This window comes from Dreissena polymorpha, chromosome 4 (assembly GCF_020536995.1).
Source record: "Dreissena polymorpha isolate Duluth1 chromosome 4, UMN_Dpol_1.0, whole genome shotgun sequence".
Taxonomy (NCBI): domain Eukaryota; kingdom Metazoa; phylum Mollusca; class Bivalvia; order Myida; family Dreissenidae; genus Dreissena; species Dreissena polymorpha.
The window spans coordinates 21,757,728-21,777,832 of NC_068358.1; the positions used below are offsets into that span (position 1 = coordinate 21,757,728).

The 20,105-nt window shown below is 36.4% G+C and overlaps 1 protein-coding gene across 1 annotated transcript in view; it reads right to left on the reverse strand.

Annotated features, from left to right (window-relative positions):
- The window catches only part of LOC127878270 (lipoxygenase homology domain-containing protein 1-like), an 89,569-nt gene that overhangs the window by 42,961 nt on the left and 26,503 nt on the right, over window positions 1-20,105 (reverse strand). The window contains exons 15-24 of the mRNA XM_052424789.1: window positions 19,214-19,391; window positions 18,539-18,688; window positions 17,467-17,550; window positions 13,419-13,576; window positions 12,521-12,538; window positions 9,453-9,678; window positions 7,193-7,344; window positions 6,461-6,618; window positions 6,259-6,266; window positions 5,785-5,859 (exon numbers count right to left, since the gene is read on the reverse strand). Of these exons, the coding sequence (XP_052280749.1) occupies window positions 5,785-5,859; window positions 6,259-6,266; window positions 6,461-6,618; window positions 7,193-7,344; window positions 9,453-9,678; window positions 12,521-12,538; window positions 13,419-13,576; window positions 17,467-17,550; window positions 18,539-18,688; window positions 19,214-19,391 (1,207 nt within the window). The remainder of the gene's footprint in view (window positions 1-5,784; window positions 5,860-6,258; window positions 6,267-6,460; window positions 6,619-7,192; window positions 7,345-9,452; window positions 9,679-12,520; window positions 12,539-13,418; window positions 13,577-17,466; window positions 17,551-18,538; window positions 18,689-19,213; window positions 19,392-20,105) is intronic.

The window sequence follows — 20,105 nt, forward strand, 5'->3', positions numbered from 1 at the left end:
TATCTTTACCACGAAGCAAGGTAATTACGCTTTCGCGGTTATGACACGTGTATTGTTGATTGTCATCACTGGCCCGCGGTAATGTACGTGTTATATATAATTATGTTGTTAATTGATTGGTCTTTTTTATAACGATAATCCCTTTATTCTTGAGTAATTAAACCTTTAAATCTTAAATTGTTGGTATAATCTAAGCGTTTGCTTTTTTTATTCATACATGTATAAAGGAAAGTATGACATGAAACAAATGTGCTGCATCCAATAGTCCTTAATTATCACAAAATTAAAGATTCCCAAAGATACCTGAATTAATTGTTAATCGATAATTCTAAAAAACTTATTAAATGTTTTTATCACTTTTTTGTGACATTTCAATATGTCTACTTCAAACCAACCAATGAATTTCAAATTTCCTAAACGGAATTTCGAGAAAAAAAATCCCGAAGAACTTTCTTGAACCCACATGATCCCTATTGTTGTGTCGCCTGCTACAAAGTACAAGCTGCGACATATAGAGATCACTTCTCCATCGTCTGTCTGTCAAAACTTTTGTAATTCAGAATATGCATGCAAAAGACGTGTACAAGGTCATGTATCAGGCATAAAAACACACCAAAAGAGAATGCGCCATTTGATGCTAAAATTTGAATGGGATACCCCCTCCGCTTCCGACACCCCTGAAACCGATTTATTGATACAACCTCATCCAAACAAAACCTTTGACCTGGTGACCTTCCCATGTTAACGCTATACCAATGTGGATGATCATAAGTAAAAAGATTATCTAAAAATATTGTTGAAATAAATTTCCTGTTTCAAACCCCTTTGATTATGAGCTTTCCCCTTAAGGACCTAAAATTGGTCAGAAGCATGTATCACAATATGCATTATCACAGGTCAAAACATTCTCAACATGAAAACAAAATCTGTTTCAAGCTTGTTACTTGGGCTTTTCATCTGTTGAACACAAAATGCATAGTCTTCTTCCTATTTTCTCAAGTAACCATCATAATTATTCGCATGGTTGCATGTTCATGCATTCTCCAGATATGGAATGGTCTACAGAACAACTGCCCCACTGACCAACTTAAATACCTACCCATGGACCAACCGACAGGCAGGTGCAAAGCAAAATTACCCCCAGTCTATTCAAATGGGAGCATTAAAACAATCAATATCATATAATTTTGTAAGCAATTCTCTAAAAGCTGGAATGCATAACTAACTTTCATGAAGAAGATAACAAAGCATGATAATGTGGCATACAAATAACAGTTAATTAAAATGTCTATTTAATAAAGGACATACATAAAAAGGTGTGCTAGTTGTGTTTTATGATTTTATTTATTGTTCTACTTTAAAATTGTATTAATCAGGCACGTTTCATTGTTCATAAAATCCAAAATGACAACATAATAACTTTCAATGCATATGTATTTCTATCATTTGAGTGCATGTTTCCATATATTGCATCTAAGCAACCCCACAGCTGAAAACAGTATAAACAGTATACTGATCATTTGTGTTAAAAAATATTAGCAAGGAAACTTGGTTGGAAAAAATATCAAAATTCTGCAAATACTATGTAAATGGGGAAGAATCTGTGGCAACACAAACACATGATTGTTGAGGAAATTATTCTCTGAGCAATTACACAATTAATGTTTTCTCCATCTGTAGCAATACATATGAGCCGCATAATGCAAAACAAGAGCTTTGTCACAGACGTGACGAATACCCCCACATGCCGCATTGACACATAATATTTTGCATGTCGTCTTCACAAAAAACAGCTGACACCATGCTCAATTTTTAAAACACACTAAGTGACCCCTTGACCTAGTTTTTGACCCAGAAAGGCCCATGTTCTAACTTGGCCTTAAGATCATCTCCATAAAACTTCTGACCAAGTTTGGTGAAGATCGGATGTAAACTACTTGAATTAGAGAGCGGACACCATGCTGAATATTAAAAAACGCACAAAGTGACCCCGTGACCTAGTTTTAGGCCCGGAATGGCCCATGTTCAAACTTGTCCTAGAGATCATTTAGATAAAACTTGTGACCAAGTTTGGTGAGGATCGGACAAAAACTACTTGAATTAGAGAGCGGACAACATGGTGAGGTTTAAAACGCACTAAGATACCCTGTGACCTAGTTTTTGACCCGGCATGACCCATATTCAAACTTGACCTAGACATCATCTAGATACAACTTCTGACCAAGTTTGGTGAAGATTGGATGAAAACTATTTGAATTAAAGAGCAGACAACATTGTGATGTTTAAAACACCCAAAGTGACCACGTGACCTTGTTTTTGACCCGGCATGACCCATATTCCAACTTGCTCTAGACATTATCAAGATACAACTTCTGAGCAATTTTGGTGAAGATTGGATAAAAACTACTTGAATTAGAGAGAGGACAACATGGTGAGGTTTAAAACACACTAAGTGACCCCGTGACCTAGTTTTTGACCCGGCATTGCCCATGTTCGAACTTGACCTACACATCATCTATTTACAACTTCTGACCAAGTGTGGAGAAGATCGGATTTAAACTACTTGAAATAGAGAGCGGACACCATGCTCAATGTGTAAAACCTACTAAGTGACCCTGTGACCTAGTTTTTAACCCAGCAAGGCCCATGTTCGAACTTGGCCTTAAGATCATCTAGATACAACTTCTGACCAAGTTTGGTGAAGATCGGATGAAAACGACTTGAATTAGAGAGCGGACAACATGCTGAATGTTTAAAAAGCACTAAGTGACCCCGTGACCTAGTTTTTGACCCGGAAAGGCCCATGTTCGAACTTGGCCTTAAGATCATCTAGATACAACTTCTGACCAAGTTTGGTGAAGATCAGATGAAAACTACTTGAATTAGAGAGCGGACAACATTGTGATGTTTAAAACGCCCTAAGAGACCCCATGACCTTGTTTTTGACCCCGCATGACCCATATTCAAACTTGCTCTAGACATTATCAAGATACAACTTCTGACCAATTTTGGTGAAGATTGGATAAAAACTACTTGAATTAGAGAGCGGACAACATGGTGAGGTTTAAAACACACTAAGTGACCCCGTGACCTAGTTTTTGACCCGGCATGGCCCATGTTCGAACTTGACCTACACATCATCTAGTTAAAACTTTTGACCCAGTGTGGTGAAGATCGATTTTAAACTATTTGAATTAGTGAGCGAACAACAAGCTGAATGTCTAAAACGCACTAAGTGACCCTGTGACCTAGTTTTTGACCGGGCAAGGCCCATGTTCTAACTTGGCCTTAAGATCATCTTGATACAACTTCTGACCAAGTTTGGTGAAGATCGGATGAAAACTACTTGAAATAGAGAGCGGACAACATGCTGAATGTTTAAAACGCACTAAGTGACCCCGTGACCTAGTTTTTGACCTGACAAGGCCCATGTTCGAACTTGGCCTAGACATCATGTAGATACAACTTCTGACCAAGTTTGGTGAAGATCGGATAAAAAAGAAATAGAGAGCTGACACTTAATACGGACCGACCGACAAACAGACAAGCTCACTCCTATATACCCCCCTAAACTTTGTTTGTGGGGGTATAATTAGAGAGCGGACACTTAATACGGACCGACAGAACGACCGACCGAAAGACAAGTTCACTCCTATATACCCCCCTAAACTTCATTTGTGGGGGTATAAAAATGGTCTAATGCCATATGCGACCAGCGTAGCTCCAACCCAATCTGTGCATCAATGCAGTCTGGTGAGGAGCTACCCTGTCCACTAATGAAACAACAAAACCTTGCATGATTTTCAAGCAGACAGACTGCACATATTATGTTGACAAGAAAATTTTATATGAAATAATGTATACCTTGAGACATCATAAATAATCATAAACATTAAACAACCATCCACAACACATGCACCATTTATGTGATACAAACATGTATGGACAGTCTATAGTATAAACATATGGTACAAAAAAGGCAGTCTAACAATAGATATTTCATTTTAATTGGAACCATTGATTTTGGCTTCATGGAAAAGTCCATAGCAAAAAAGTACTACCTTAAAGCTTTGAGTACAAAAGTATTTTTATGAAAACATTTTGTGGAACTAAGTAAAAACAAACAAACTAGCACTAACAAAACTAACATCATGCAAATGATTTTTGTAAAAGTACAATTAACCAACATAACACATATGTCAATATTAATATGTTATGCTAAAGTTCTTAATATCTTTGGGTAAACTTGTTTAAGACCAAACATGATAAAATATCTCATAAAAATACTTTTTTTTCCAAAGAATTGTAGGGACTAAAAAAAAATTAGTTACAAAAATTGCAAAATGGATAAAGCTTTATTAATTCCCACACAAGGAAAATACACTTATCTGATTACAAAATTAGAAAGTCTGATTTACATGCAGAAAACTATACAGCATTTCACCAGCACTCCTTTTCTTTGCAAATATAATAGGATATTGGTGAAGTATGTTAATTGCAGTAAAATGGTTATTAACAAGAGCTGTCAGAGGACGGCATGCTCGACTATTCGAGTGCTTGACATTATAATGTAAGCCATCATGGGGAAATTGTTCATATTCAATAATTTAATAGACGATCTTTCAAAAATAAAAAAAGGAAAAATAAAATAAAATTGGGGGACAAGGGGGGATTGGGGGGGGGGGGGGGGGTTGGTGAGAGGGGGGTATAATGTGAGGTGTGGTAATTTATTAGATGATGTTTAAAAAAAAATGGGAGGGGGTAAGGGGGGTGAGAGGGGGGTATAATGTGGGGTGGGGTAATTTATTAGATGATGTTTAAAAAAAATTGGGGGGGGGGGGGGGGGGTTGGGGGGGGGGGGGGGAGGGATTCTGGGTAGGGGCGTGGGGTATTGTTTGGGTGGAATCTATTGTGGTATTCAGGTAAGTGTTGTTTTGTCAAAGTAATAATAAAATGTGATCATAAATAAAGAAGTTATGGCAATTTAAGCAAAATGTTCAATTATCTAAGTGTAAAAGGGGCCATAATTATGTAAATATGCTTGATACAGTGGTCTGTTCTTGTTATTAGGTTGGGGTCATGTTGGTAAACAAGTATGCAACAGATAAAAGCAATATGTCAAAGGATATAGGAAATATTAGGGGTAGTACGCAAACTTTAACATAGATTTATCAATAATATGCATATTCTAAGTATAAAAGGGGCAATAATTATGACAAAATGCTTGATAGAGTTGTCCAACATTTGCTGCATGTTCTAAGTGGAAAAGGGGCCATAATTATGACAAAATGCTTGATAGAGTTGTCTGCTCTTGTTTATAGGTTTGGGTCATGTTGGTGCACAAGAATGCAAAATATGGAAGCAATATGTCAAGGGACAAAGAAAATATTTGGGGTAGTACAAAAACTTGAACATTTGCACCCTAACGCTGACGCCGGGGTGAGTAGTTTTGCTCTACTATATATATTTCATATATAATAGTCGAGCTAAAAATACAACATTCTTCTTATTAAAATTAATTAAAGAATTTCAAAAAAAAAAAAAGACTGTACCACATTAAAACCCAAATAAGCTTAAGTCTTTTATTTTGCGTCAAGCAATGCAAACAGCATGTAACAAACGTCACACACGTGTTAAGACAAACACACACACATAACACACTCCTGAAAGTTCACAGTTTGTCACGAGTTATCACAGTCCTAAGTTATCACATGACATGTACATGACATTCCCCTCCCCAAGGGGGTGGGGCAGGGCAGGATGTGTGGGGTGGGGCTCACCTACCCTTGACCATGAGGGCACGCTCTATCCTTCGGTCCTCCATACCACTGTCCAGCCACCTGTAACAGAAATGATCCACTGAACCACATTGTCATGATTAACCCTTTACCACTTAGATACGTATTTTGACGCATTTTAATTCCCTCAGAAAGTTAAATTTAAGAACTTTCTTACTGGTTTCAAATTTGAAAGGCATCATTTCCAACCCATATATGTATACTGATGAGAAGCAAACGGCATAAAACATGAACAGACTGTGAGTTACTCGCATTTAAGTTTTTGTACTCCTTTCCAAGATCTTTTTCATTTTTATTTCAAGAAAAAACTACTTATAACTTCTTTTATTTTAATTACAAACTTCAGTAAAAAAAACACAGGATATTTATGAGCTCTTTAATTAGACTGGATTCCTTTCCCACTTATATACGTATTTTGACATGTTTGTAGTCTCTTAGAAAGCTATTTTTAATTGAAGACCCTTCTTCCTAGATAAGTTTGAAAGGCTTCATTTCCAACCCTTAGACACTGATAGGCAGCAAACAGCATAAAACCTGACCAGACTGCGAGTTACTCACAGGCTGTTCTGGTTTAATGCTGTTTGCACATAGCCATTTTCAGTTTGCTTCTGAGTGGAAAGGGTTAAATAATGTCACACTCAATCCATGATCATTGTTCATACCTGTTACAAGGGAACACAAACTCATCCGGCGAGTTTTCGTCTTCACGGATGACGACCTGCTCGAGGTACCACCCCTCGCCTGCACCTGTGCCATCGTGACCAATCACACAGCGCTGAAGGTCGCCAAGGGAAACTGCCTCAATGTAGAACACGTCCACCTGACATATATAAACATAAGGTGAGATGAAATGACTGGGTTTTTATTCTATTCAATTCAGAGCAATCATTTGACTCCATCCTCCATCCAAAGAATATTTATATTCCCAAATATTTACAATATAATTCCCCTAAGGTGATTGAAGCTTTATTTGAAATTTTCAAGATTAAATTTGTAGCCACTTTTTAATAATTTCCTTCTGCTGAAAAATAAAATTTTCCCCAAATATTTAAAGCTTATCCACAGAATGTAAACTTCATTTTGATTTTTTTAACAATACATCAAATAAATTTATGTATTAATCTACAAACATTTACAATCATTTTTATAGCGTTCATCATTGTTTTATGTGACTCAGACTTTTTTACAGACAGATTTAGAAAACTACTCTGAACCATGTCCCCTGATGCATCATTGAAATTCAATTCAAAATCAAGAAAATGTCACACCCTATATTCTATGAGATGTTGCAACCGTAAGGGTTGAATCGGCCTCACAAGTCTTTACCAGATACACCATTTTCCATTCTAAATCTTTTCTACACATGTACAATAACCTGCTGCTCCCATACTGACCTGTCCAGTGCGGAACTTCTTGTTGTTGTTTGAGTGTACGAGGTAGCGCTTCCCCCAGTCCCCGTGCTCTCCGTGTACTGTGATGTACACAGGGGCGTCAGTCTCAGCCCCCATCTCCTTCCCAGTGTACACATTCACAATGTAGTGGCGCACTGAAAATGTATTTAAATGGTGGAAAACAGTCAAACAAATAAAATACAGTACTATTTTTCTAAGAGGCTTGATTTTCATTGATTCTACAATGACACAGGTCCTTATTTGTTAATATTGAAATACCACTGGCCAAATTTCTTCATAACTTACAAAGCCAAAGGCCTGATTTATCCCTATCTAAGAAAACCAAAGGTCTGATTTATCACTATATTACAAAGGTCTAATAGCTCTACATCTTTAAAAGCTAAAGGTCTGATTTCTCTTAGTCTTATACAAAGACAGTCTAATTTATCTCATTCTTACACAACCAAAGTCTGATTTCTCTAAATCTTTAACAACATAGTTCTTATTTCTCTGATTCTTAAAATCCCAAATCATGATTTATCTACATCTTACAAAGCCAAGGATGTGATTATTTTTAGTTGCACAAAGCCAAAGGTCTGATTTTCTAATTCTTATCAGACCAAAGGTATACATGACTTCTCTATGATATCGATAGACTGAAGGCCCAAGACAACCAACATTCCTAAAGCTTCTTATAAATCTAAATAATAAACAAGGGACAAAATTGTCACAAAACCAGGTTTTCAAAAAAAATAAATAATTACAAGAGCTTTGTCACAGACGTGACATATACCCCCACATGCTGCATTGACACAGAATATTTTGCATGTTGTCTTCACAAAATAAGAGAAGCTAATTTATGGCGATTCTTAAGAATTATTATGCCATTATCATTTATGGCCATTTTGACCTTTGAACTCTTGAATTCTTTCTCATGAAACGCCGTCCAATGACTGTGAACAAAATAAATGTAAATTTTCATTTTAAAATCTCACAATGAATGACATAGTTATTGCCCGGACATGATCATTTATGGCCATCTTTGACCTTTGAACTCAAAGTGTGACCTTGACCTTGGAGATATCGACGTAATTCTTTCGCATGACAAACCGCCCAATGATTGTGAATAAATGTACCGAGTAATTTTAAAATCTCACAATGAATGACATAGTTATGGCCCGGACAAGATCATTTATTGCCATTTATGACCTTTGAACTCAAAGTGTGACCTTGACCTTGGTGATATTGACGTAATTCTTTCGTGCGACACACCGACCAATGATGGTGAACAAATGTGCCGATTGATTTTAAAATCTCACAATTAACGACATAGTTATGGCCCGGACAAGCCCATTTATGACCATTTTTGACCTTTGAACTCAAAGTGTGACCTTGACCTTGGAGATATCGACGTAATTCTTTCGCGCAACACACCGTCCAATGATGGTGAACAAATGTGCCGATTGACTTTAAAATCTCACAATTAACGACATAGTTATGGCCCGGACAAGCTCATTTATGGCCATTTTTGACCTTTGAACTCAAAGTGTGACCTTGATCTTGGGGATATTGACTTATTTCTTTCGCCTGAATCACCGTCAAATGATGGTGAACAAATGTGCCAAATAATTTTAAAATCTCACAATGAATGACATAGTTATGGCCCGGACATGCCAATTTATGGCCATTTTTGACCTTTGAACTCAAAGTGTGACCTTGACCTTGGAGATATCGACGTAATTCTTTCGCGCGACACACTGTCCAATGATGGTGAACAAATGTGCCAATTGATTTTAAAATCTCACAATTAACGACATAGTAATGGCCCTGACAAGCTCATTTATGGCCATTTTTGACCTTTGAACTCAAAGTGTGACCTTGACCTTGAAGATATCGACGTAATTCTTTCGCACGACACACCGTCCAATGATGGTGAACAAATGTGCCAAATGATTTTAAAATCTCACAATGAACGACATAGTTATGGCTCGGACAAGCTTGTTCCGCCTGCCCGCCGAAATTCGCCAATCTAATAACCAGTTTTTTCCTTCAGAAAACCCGTTTAATAAAGGACAACAATGTTTTGTTATACTTAGGTTTCCCTATTGCTGCGGCAACTGGAAGCTTCCATTTGTGAATATTTGATGAGATTGAAAACTTAGTCAAGGGAAAAGGTCTGATTGTGAAACTGAAAAAGCAAAGTTCCGACTAAGTTTTTATTGAAAAGCTCAGCCATGAGGCACAGTCTTGTTTCTCTACTTACATGGCAGACTGGACTCCCCAGGTCGTGACACAGCCATCTCTCTCATGATCTCCCCATCGTCCTCCTCCCTTGACAGCCAGCGCGAGAAGTTGAACTTGAGCGTCTCCTCGGTGTTCAAGTCCTGCATGCGCACCTCCTTCACCTGCCAGCTAGGATTGCGGGTAGAAACCTTCGGGATGAGCTCGAGGCGTATCTTGAACATCTTGCCTATTTTCAACAGGTTGGCCTGGTAGGAGAGCAAAGATTAAAATCTTAACCCTTTACCACTTAGATACGTATTTAACCCTTTACCACTTAGATACGTATTAACCCATTACCACTTAGATATGTATTAAACGTAAATACACGAATTCAATACTTTTTTACCTGTCGAATTTTTCTACAAGTGGGGGGGTGTGTATTATATAAAAATGTAGAGCAGAACAACAATTTTCCTGTGAAAATTTTCAACTTAAATGTTGTTATTTGCTGCGTGTCAGCCATTTTGAATTACACCATTACATCAAAGGGGGGCAACTGTGCTTACGGGAATTTTGTCATGGCTACACCGTATATTACCGTACATGCTTAATAAACCAACCATCGGTATTATAAATATATAATAATAATACTTATTATTTTATTATTACAATTATTAGCGTTCTAAATATTGTCAAATGGAATTTAATGATATCACAAGAGCACCGCCTTGCGGGTGCAGACCGCTCATCTATTTTTTTTTTCAAAGGTGAAGGGACCTATCTCAATACTTCAATCAAAAAGGAGGGACGGATGGGTAGGAGAGGGGTGTATAGTGTGGGGGTGTGGTCATTTATTACATTATCTTCCAAAAATAAGAATAAAAATGCAAAAAAATTATAAAAAAATTGGGGGGGGGGGGGGGGAGATTCTTGGGTGGGATAGTTGGACGGTATTTCAAAAAAATAATAATAAAAATGAATATTTGTGTTTTTTAACCATGTTTCAAAAAAAAAAAATTTTTTTTGGGGGGGGGGGGATGTCGGGGGGGGGGGGGGGGTATAGTGTGAAGGTGTGGTCATTTATTAGATGATCTTTAAAAAAAATGGGGGGGGGATTCGGATGGGGGGGGCATGGTTTGGGTTTTGGGTGGAGTCTTTGTAGTATGTCAGGTAAGAGTTGTTTTGTCAAAGTATCAATCGAATCTGATCATAAATAACGAAGTCATGGCAATTTTAGCAAAATTTAATAATTTGACCTTGAAAGTCAAGGTCATTCAAAGGTCAAGGTAAAATTCATCTTGCCAGGTACAGTACCCTCATGATAGTATGAAAGTATTTGAAGTTTGAAAGCAATAGCCTTGATACTTTAGAAGTAAAGTGGATGTAAACACAAAATTTAACCATATAATCAAAGTTACTTATTCAAAAAAAGGCCATAATTCCATCAAAATGACAACCAGAGTTATGCAACTTGTCCTGTACAGTTCCCTTATGATAGTTTGCGAGTGTTCCAAGTCTGAAAGCAATAGCGATGATACTTTAGGAGTAAAGTGGACCAAAACACAAAACTTAACAAAATTTTCAATTTTCTAAGTATAAAGGGTCCATAATTCTGTCAAAATGCCAGTCAGAGTTACATAACTTTGCATGCACAGTCCCCTTATGATAGTTAGTAAGTGTCGCAAGTATGAAAGCAATAGCTTTGATACTTTAGGAATAAATTGGACCTAAACACAAAACTTTACCAAATTTTCAATTTTCTAAGTATAAAAAGGGCACATAATTCTGTCAAAATGCAAGCCAGAGTTATCTAATTTTGCCTGCCCAGTCCCCTAATGATAGTTAGTAAGTGTACCAAGTTTGAATGCAATAGCTTTGATACTTTATGAGAAAAGTGGACCTAAACACACAACTTAACCGAACGCCGACGCCAAGGTGATGACAATAGCTTCATTTTTTTTTTTCAAAAAGTAGATGAGCTAAAAAACAGCGTCTCTGTTTCATTCTTTTGCAATTATGACTGCTTGACCCGGGTGTCAGCAGGTGGCTGGTGTGTTATTGGTAAAGGTGTTGAGAAGGGCCATCGCTTGTCAGCGGGACCCATGTATTCGAGGTGTGGATAAACAACCCGGGTATTACTGTGATAAAGATGGTTGATAAAGCCAAATTGATTTGCCATTTTCACAACACAAAAATATATTGACACATTTATTCGGAAATGACAGCATCATTGCCAATTTTCGATTTAAATTTATTTTTCCTTTGTAAAAAGTATGAAAAACTGGGCTTTTTTTTGCGATTAAAAATATTATTTTTGCCCATTTATACTATATTTTATGTTTTAAATTAAGAAGACCAATACTAAAAATGTTGAATATCTGCAAAATGTAACAATATCAAAAAACACCATGAAAAGCTGGTTGTTATAAAGAAGCTTCACACTAGAGCAGTAAATGTATTTTTAAATAGGTTTTCAGGAAACAAAACATGACTACCCATTATTATAAAAAGCAGGTGAGTTGAACAAGCCTGAAATTATAAACAAATATAAATGGTAATGTGACAATAGGAACATTAGATTTGTTCGCAGTTTTGATCTGATCATCTATTGAATATGATTGGAAGAGTGCCAATTGAAGACTTATGGAGGCTACATGTAAATGGAGATAGTAAAGACTTATATGCCAACACCAAGATCTAGCAAGGAATTCATCTTAATTTGTAAATAGTCTAACTTAAAATATACATACAATTCACAAACAACGAAACATTGAATTAATTCATAATAGGACACGTTTTGGGATGATTTATAGTTCATATTCTGTCACATTCTCAATGGCAAAAAAGGTATGCTGTTTACCCAAATACAATAATTCAGGACTTTCTATATTATTTAGTTTGATGAATGATTTTTTAAGTTTGATAAAGAAAGCATTTATACATGTTCCCTATTTTAGATACACTGACATTCAAATTCCCAGTTTTATGGGAATAGGGCATTGTTAGACCTTAAATCTTGGGGGGAAAAAACATACACAAATATTAGGACATTCACAAACTAACTGGCATAAAATGCCCACAAGGGAGGCGATAGCTAGCTTGAGTTACCTGCCCATAGAAATCCTCCTTCAACAATAAACATGGACAGTGTAAGAGCAACATTTATATACAACAATTCATTACTTTGATTTATTCTGTAAATGAAGGAGAAAATCAGTTTAATCCTTGAAATCAAAATATGTTAACACTTATTTTCATGCCAAAAACAAATACGTATATTGGGTGTTGGTATTTTGTAAGGTTACACTGTAATTACAAACTTTTGCACACCAAACATAAATTGAGGTGTTTTGTCAGGCGTAATGCACTTGTGAAAAGTGTTGTCTTTGAAAGGTCTTTGCAGTGGGTAAAAACCAGCTGTCCACACACAACTTACACATATCTCTACTTTAATCTTTAACCATGCTAATTTCACGTAACCATGAAACACACCCTACCATATTTACTCTAAATTTCCAGACAATAAAAAGAAGAAAAAGTGTTTTAAAATTTACATAAACAAAAATATTCGCATAAGGCACTTTTTTTCAAAGTTATAGTTGTCCAAAAATTTGGATTGATTTATTAGAGAGGAAACTCTGGGTGTCCAAACAAATTAGTGCTGCGAAAAATAGTTATTTTGGCTTAAAAAGAGGCTGCCCAAAAAATGACAGTGTCAGAGTAATGACAGTCTGGATCACTACTTCCTCTTCCAACATATGAGCTGCATACTGGAAAATGTGGGTTTACGCATGTTTGTCAAGTGTCCTCTCAAATTACCGATGGGACAACACGTTCTGCTATATCTATTTTTCACTAAAAGAAAGTCTCTTCTACGCAAGTATTCCAGTTCAGGCGGAAAATGTTGCTCCTGTTAAGCCTTTGCGCACTGCATAGGCAAGTCTGGGACAACACTTTACATACATGCATTGATTCCATATTTCCATGAGCAGGCTCATACACTTACACGGAATTCGTCCTCATTTCCCTCCTGGAATATCTTCCTGCCAGGTGGCGCCCCGAGCACGATGGGTCCACTGTTGCCCTTGTCTCCGTACGCTATCAACGCCACATCTCCGTCCGCCATGTCTGTCAGAGTACTCACATGGATACTCCAGTCCCCATCTGGCCATAGAAATATTATTTAATACAAATAAGCCAAGCTATGGTAAAGCAGGGCTTAATGCATGTGCGTGAAGTGTCGTCCCAGATTAGCCTGTGCAAATTGCAGAGGCTTATCAGGCATGACACTTTCCCCATAAATTAGGATTTAGATTTTTTGCTTAGCAGAGACTTCCATATAAAAATTAAAAAATCCATATAAGCAGAAATTTTTTGTGCCAAATTAGCGGCTGGGACGACACTTAACGCACATGCAATAAGTTTGTTTTTGCAAGAGCTAAGCTCAAATCATAATAACCAACCAAGATAAAAAAACAAGAGGGCCAAGATGGCCCTAGTTCGCTCATCTGAGAGGAGTTGATTCATTCAATCTTTACCAAACGTCAAACTTGACCTAGATATTGTCCAGACAAACATCCTGGTCAAGTTTCATCATTATTGAACCAAAACTCTGGCATATGGAGTGTTTTTGTTTTTGTAAGATTTGTCCTGGTGACCTATATTTTGAGTTGACCCCCCTTACCAAACATCAAACTTTGCTTATAAAAACAAATATTATGACCAAGATTCATTTATATAAAAAAAATATGGGTAAATTTGTTTTTATGGGTAAATTTGAAGAAGATCTTCTTAACAATACCTCTATTAAACCATATATTTGGCTAAGATTTTTGGATGACATTTTAATGATATGGAATAGCTCTTTAGAAGATTTAAAAACTTTTATAAATAATTTAAATAACTTCCATTCAACCATAAAATTTACCTCTCATATATCTCAACAGTGTGTATCTTTCCTTGATGTTTCTATATCAAAAAGTGAACTAGACACTGGTTACAAATATTTTTTGTAAACCCACTAATATGCATTTATACTTAGATTTTACGTCATCTCACCCCATGTCCTGTAAGCGGAGTATTCCATACAATCAGGCAAAGCACTACAGACGTATTATTTCTGATGATGATGTATTCAATCAGTCCTTATCTAGTTTATTTAAGTATTTTAAAAGTAGAAATCATCCTACAAATGTTATTGAAAATGGATTTTCTCAAGTGAAAAATATGACACAGGAAAGTGCATTATGTGTTACTCAGAGAAATACTGTTTCAATAATACCATTTACTATATGTTTTAACACATCACTTCCTAATATTGCTAAAATTTTACACAAATACTGGGATTTGTTCAGATTATCAAACAAGGAAAGTGTTAAGTCTTTACATTCATTTAAACCTATTTTGGCCTATAAAAGACCTAAGAATATACGTAACAGCCTTGTAAGATGTTCAGTGTCTTATAACAGTAATGATATTCATTTATCGGGTCAATGTAACCCATCAAGATGTACACATTGCAATAATATAAACATATGTTCAAGTTTCAATAGTAGTGTTACTGGTTTATCGTATGATTTACGCTATGATTTTGATTGTACTTCGCGCAATGTTATGTATCTTATTACATGTAAAAATTGTAATAAACAATACGTTTGACAAACTAATCAGAATGTTTCCCGCAGAATGAATAGCCATAGATTTGATATCAGAAATTGTTCAATAAATCCTATTTCACATGTTGCTACACATTTTGGATCCACTGACAGTGATTGCAATTTATCAGATTTCTCCTTTGTACCTATTGATGTTGTTCAAAACAATCTAGACCGTTTATGTAAAGAAACATATTGGATACATAAATTAAAGACCAAGATTCATAAAATCTGAAACAAAAATTGTGACCTCTAAAGTGTTTACAAGGATTTTGTATAATATAATGAAAATTTGGACAATCTAAGGGCAATAATTATAACATTAATTATGTGATATATATAAAACCAATCTTTGTACCAAGTTTCATGATGATTGGGCACAAAATGTGATTTCTAGAGTGTTCACAATTTTTTTTACTATATAAATATAAGAAAACTGCCCCCCCCCCCCTCCCGGCAGCCATGTTATTCAACTGACCGGAACCATTTTCGAACTCAACTCTCATATCAAGGAAACAAATGTTTTGACCAAATTTCATGAAAATTGGGCCAAAAATGTGACTTCTAGAGTGTTCACATGTTTTCACTACATACATATAGAGAAAAATGCCCCGCCCACTGGCAGCCATGTTTTTTCTCCAATCTGGACCATTTTCGAACTTGTCCGAGATATCAATAAAACCAATGTTTTGACCAACTTTCATGATGATTGGGCAAAAATTGTGACTTAAAGAGTGTTTTCAAGGTTTCTCTATAGCCAACTACGGAAAACTGCCCCCCCCCACCCCCGGCAGCCATGTTATTAAACTGACCGGAACCATTTTCAAACTCAACTCTCATATCAAGGAAACAAATGTTCTGACCAAATTTCATGAAAATTGGGCCAAAAATGTGACTTCTAGAGTGTTCACATGTTTTCACTATATACATAGAGAGAAAAATGCCACGCCCACTGGCGGCCATGTTTTTTCACCGATTTGGACCATTTTCGAACTTGTCCGAGATATCCATAAAACCAATGTTTTGACCAACTTTCATGATGATTGGGCAAAAATTGTGACTTCTAGAGTGTTTACAAAGTTTCTCTACAGCCAAATAAGGAAAACTGCCCCCCCCCCCCCCTGGCAGCCATGTTATTAAACTGACCGGAACCATTTTCAAACTCAACTCTCATATCAAGGAAACAAATGTTCTGACCAAATTTCATGAAAATTGGGCCAAAAATGTGACTTCTAGTGTTCACATGTTTTCACTATATACATATAGAGAAAAATGCCCTGCCCACTTGCGGCCATGTTTTTTCCCAGATCTGGACCATTTTTGAACTCGTCCCAGATATCAATAAAACCAATGTTTTGACCAACTTTCATGATGATTGGGAAAAAATTGTGACTTCTAGAGTGTTTACAAGGTTTCTCTATAGCCAAATAAGGAAAACTGCCCCGCCCACTGGCGGACATGTTTTTCAACGGACCGCAACCACTTTTGAACTCAACCAACATATCATTAAGACAAACTTTTTGACAAAGTAACATGAAGATTGGGCATGAAATGTGACTTCTACAGTGTTTACAAGTTTTTTCTTTTTTTTGACCTAGTGACCTAGTTTTTGACCCGGTACGACCCAGTTTCAAACTCGACCAAGATTTCATTGGGACACAGCTTCTGACAAAGTTTCATGAAGATCTGACAATAAATGTGGCCTCTAGAGTGATTACAAAGCAAATGTGGACAACGGACGGACGGACAGACGACAGACAAAGACCGGTCACAAAAGCTCACCTGAGCAATCAGGTGAGCTTAAAATTCAATAGTCTTTTCCATATCAAGGACTAATTATTTAATTAATTATACATCATAAAATAAATCTTAAAATAGTGTGTTTTAAGTCTACAAGAACATGTTCATTAATTTGTTTAATCGCAGTATTTTTACAAGTATATACTAAAGTTTTGATGGAATACTGTGCCATTATATTACTTGCTTTCTTTTTCCTTTTTAAAAAAAATTGTTTAGAATAGATAACGGTTTTCACAAAACTTATGTTATGGAAGTCAAACAAACCTTCAGGCAATTGGTGAGTATACAAGAATACGTTAAAATGTGTCAGTCAAACCGACAGCGAATTGGTTGGTAAAAAGGTGTAATTTAAAGGGTGTTAGATAAACTCACATTGAATTGGTTTGTATACTAGTGTTAATTTATAGTGGCATCATGATGCAGTCACCCCACAGAAAATAGGTTGGCAAACGAGCGTTAGTTTACATGCGTCAGTCGTAACACACGGAATTGGTTGGCATTCATGGGTTAGTTTGGGGATGTCAGTAAAACAAACAGGGGATTATTGGGTTACAATAATTAGTTTATCACTGGAACACAAGGGAGGGGAGGACTTTGTACCTTCCACCACCAATGGCACAGTTTGATCAGGTATCTCCTGAATTTGTTCAGCCAAGGCACTATGAATGCTGTCTTTTCTATCATCTACAGGCAAAATGTGAAGTATTTAAAGGTGTAGCCCAATCAGACTACAACTATGGAAACAAGTGCTGTCCCAAGACAGTTTGCTGGACTAATAACATACACATATAAATGAAATGAACGACAATTACAAGAGTGAAAACTTGTAACAAGCTATGCCCGTGTAAATGTTTATGAAACTTTGATCGGTTAAGGATGTATCAATTTTTTGTAGCAATGATGGTACAAAAAATATGGAGGCAACAAGAAACACAATGATGCCATGAAACCAGGTCTTCATAGTTAAATACAAGAATTTAATGATGATAATTATGCAATCTCAAGTTGAATCAGTAGGTAAGCTGCAAGCACACAACAAAGGTGCCAAATATCTCCATCCAAACTGAATTATTTTTCTATTTGTTAGCAACAGTGACTTTAACCCATTATCATATTATGGTAACTGGCCCAAAATGCCATCCCACCCAAGGTCTGCATGTAAGCCTTGGCTTTTCTGACTCCAAATTCAGTCCTATGCTAGATCAGCAAGTAACACGTTTCAGCACGATATGTCAATCCTAACTCAAGTTAATGAGTGCAAACATTAAACCTGTTTCAGCAAAAATGACCCTGATATTGACCCAACCGGTATAAAAATACAAATCCATGCTAGTCTGTTCATAAGCTTGAGTTAACTTTAACCTCTATTTCATATGAACAATAAGAGGCATACTTGTGCTATGATAACACTGACAAATAGACAAGTAGTATAGCTCAAACTATTTAATAAACAGTTCAGCCTTAAAATGAATAGTCCCTACTTATATTTGTATAGTCTTATGCTTGCAGTATATGTTTTTGTTGCTGACTGCTAATACCATCATTGTTCAATTCCTAAGCTTCACTACTCAAAATACTCATTTATTTCACGATTCAACACTGATAAATAATACAAAATATATATTTCTTGATTGCGCATACATAACGCCCAAAGTCTTTCTACACCACTGACCTGCAAACTGTTTGGCAGGTGGTTCAGGGGTGGGTGTGGGCTCTGGCTCGGGCTCAGGTTCCGGCTGGCGTTGTGGTACCAGGTCCCTGCCCACGCTGCGCAGCACCTGCTCCTCCACCATGTCTGTGCTGTCAATCTTCTTCATGCCCCCTAAAAACAAAGTGATGATATGCCTTGTGATGCTTGAACAAGACTTACTGTCCATGGATTGTAAGATGTGTCTGTATGATTATTTACTGATTATTTAGTTCTGGAAAAGCAGGTTTTAATGCATGTGCGTAAAGTGTCATCCAAAGTTAGCCCGTGTAGTCCACACAGGCTAATAAGGATGACACTTTAAGCCTAAAAAGGATTTTGGATAAGAAAAGACTTATTTAAAATAAAAAAAACAAGAATAAAAGCGGAAAGTGTCGTCCCTGATTAGCCAGTGTGGACTGCACAGGCTTATCTGGGACAACACTTCGCGCACATTTTTTTCAGAGCTGAATCTTATATTTTGAAAAATAAATGACGAAAAAAAGAGAAGAGGTTCCCACATTATTATTTTGTTATAAAATAATGTAAGCTGCATCACAATGCACATATATAACAAATAATATAATTATAACCGTCATGACAAACATTCTTTGTTTAAAGTTTTCTCATGAAACCATAAATGTATTTCCTCATTCTTACACTCAATGACCTCCGGGTAGAGCCATATGTTTCTGACCCCAGTATCGATGGTTGTGTGCACCCTGCCGTCTGCTGTCATGCCAATGAAGAGCCCCCTCTGCCCTGCAGATTGTAGTGTAATGTAGCCTTTGTCCTTGTGTCTCAATACCAGGAAGTGGGACTCCTCTGACTTACCTCCCTTGAATGAAATCAATAATATTTTAGAAAGCGCCGATTTCCAGAAATCTAACACGAGTTTCCATCGCATAACAAGTTTTATTAAACAAGGTCTTGAATTTCGTTAGTAAGTGGGTCTTTGGCACATTTCCTGGAAGAGTTAAAAAAAAATATCATCATATTAAGGTAGCGCACCTCTAATGGGCACATATCCAAATATAATCTAATTAATTATTTTCTTAATCAGTATCATTTCACTGAACTACATGCAAATTTGTAGGTAGGCTTTCCATGCTTTTAAAAAAAATATACCGATTTTTTCAAAACCACCCCCACGCTCGGCTTTTGTCCAGTTAATTTTCACCCCTGGGGTATATAAAAGTTCCATAATTCATTCAAATTTCCAAATATGGGCATGCAGTTGGTGTGTACAGATGCTGTAAAGGTGTTTAAAGTTTAAACAAGATGAAATAAGTATTCGTTTACAGACATTTATTTTTTACAAATTTTTATCTATGGAAGAGCGCCATGAAATGTAAGTGATTTCAGCCAAGTAAAAATTGGGTCGGTTAAAACAAAGTGTCATAAAATTCAAAATAGTATCATTTAAGTCATATTTTAAACTTAGTTTTTATAGAAACACTATATACAGCAAAAATACCCAGAAATAGACAGATTTACCGTTTACTTTTTGAAATAAAAATAAAAATGCAACATGCATGGTTCGTATTTTCAA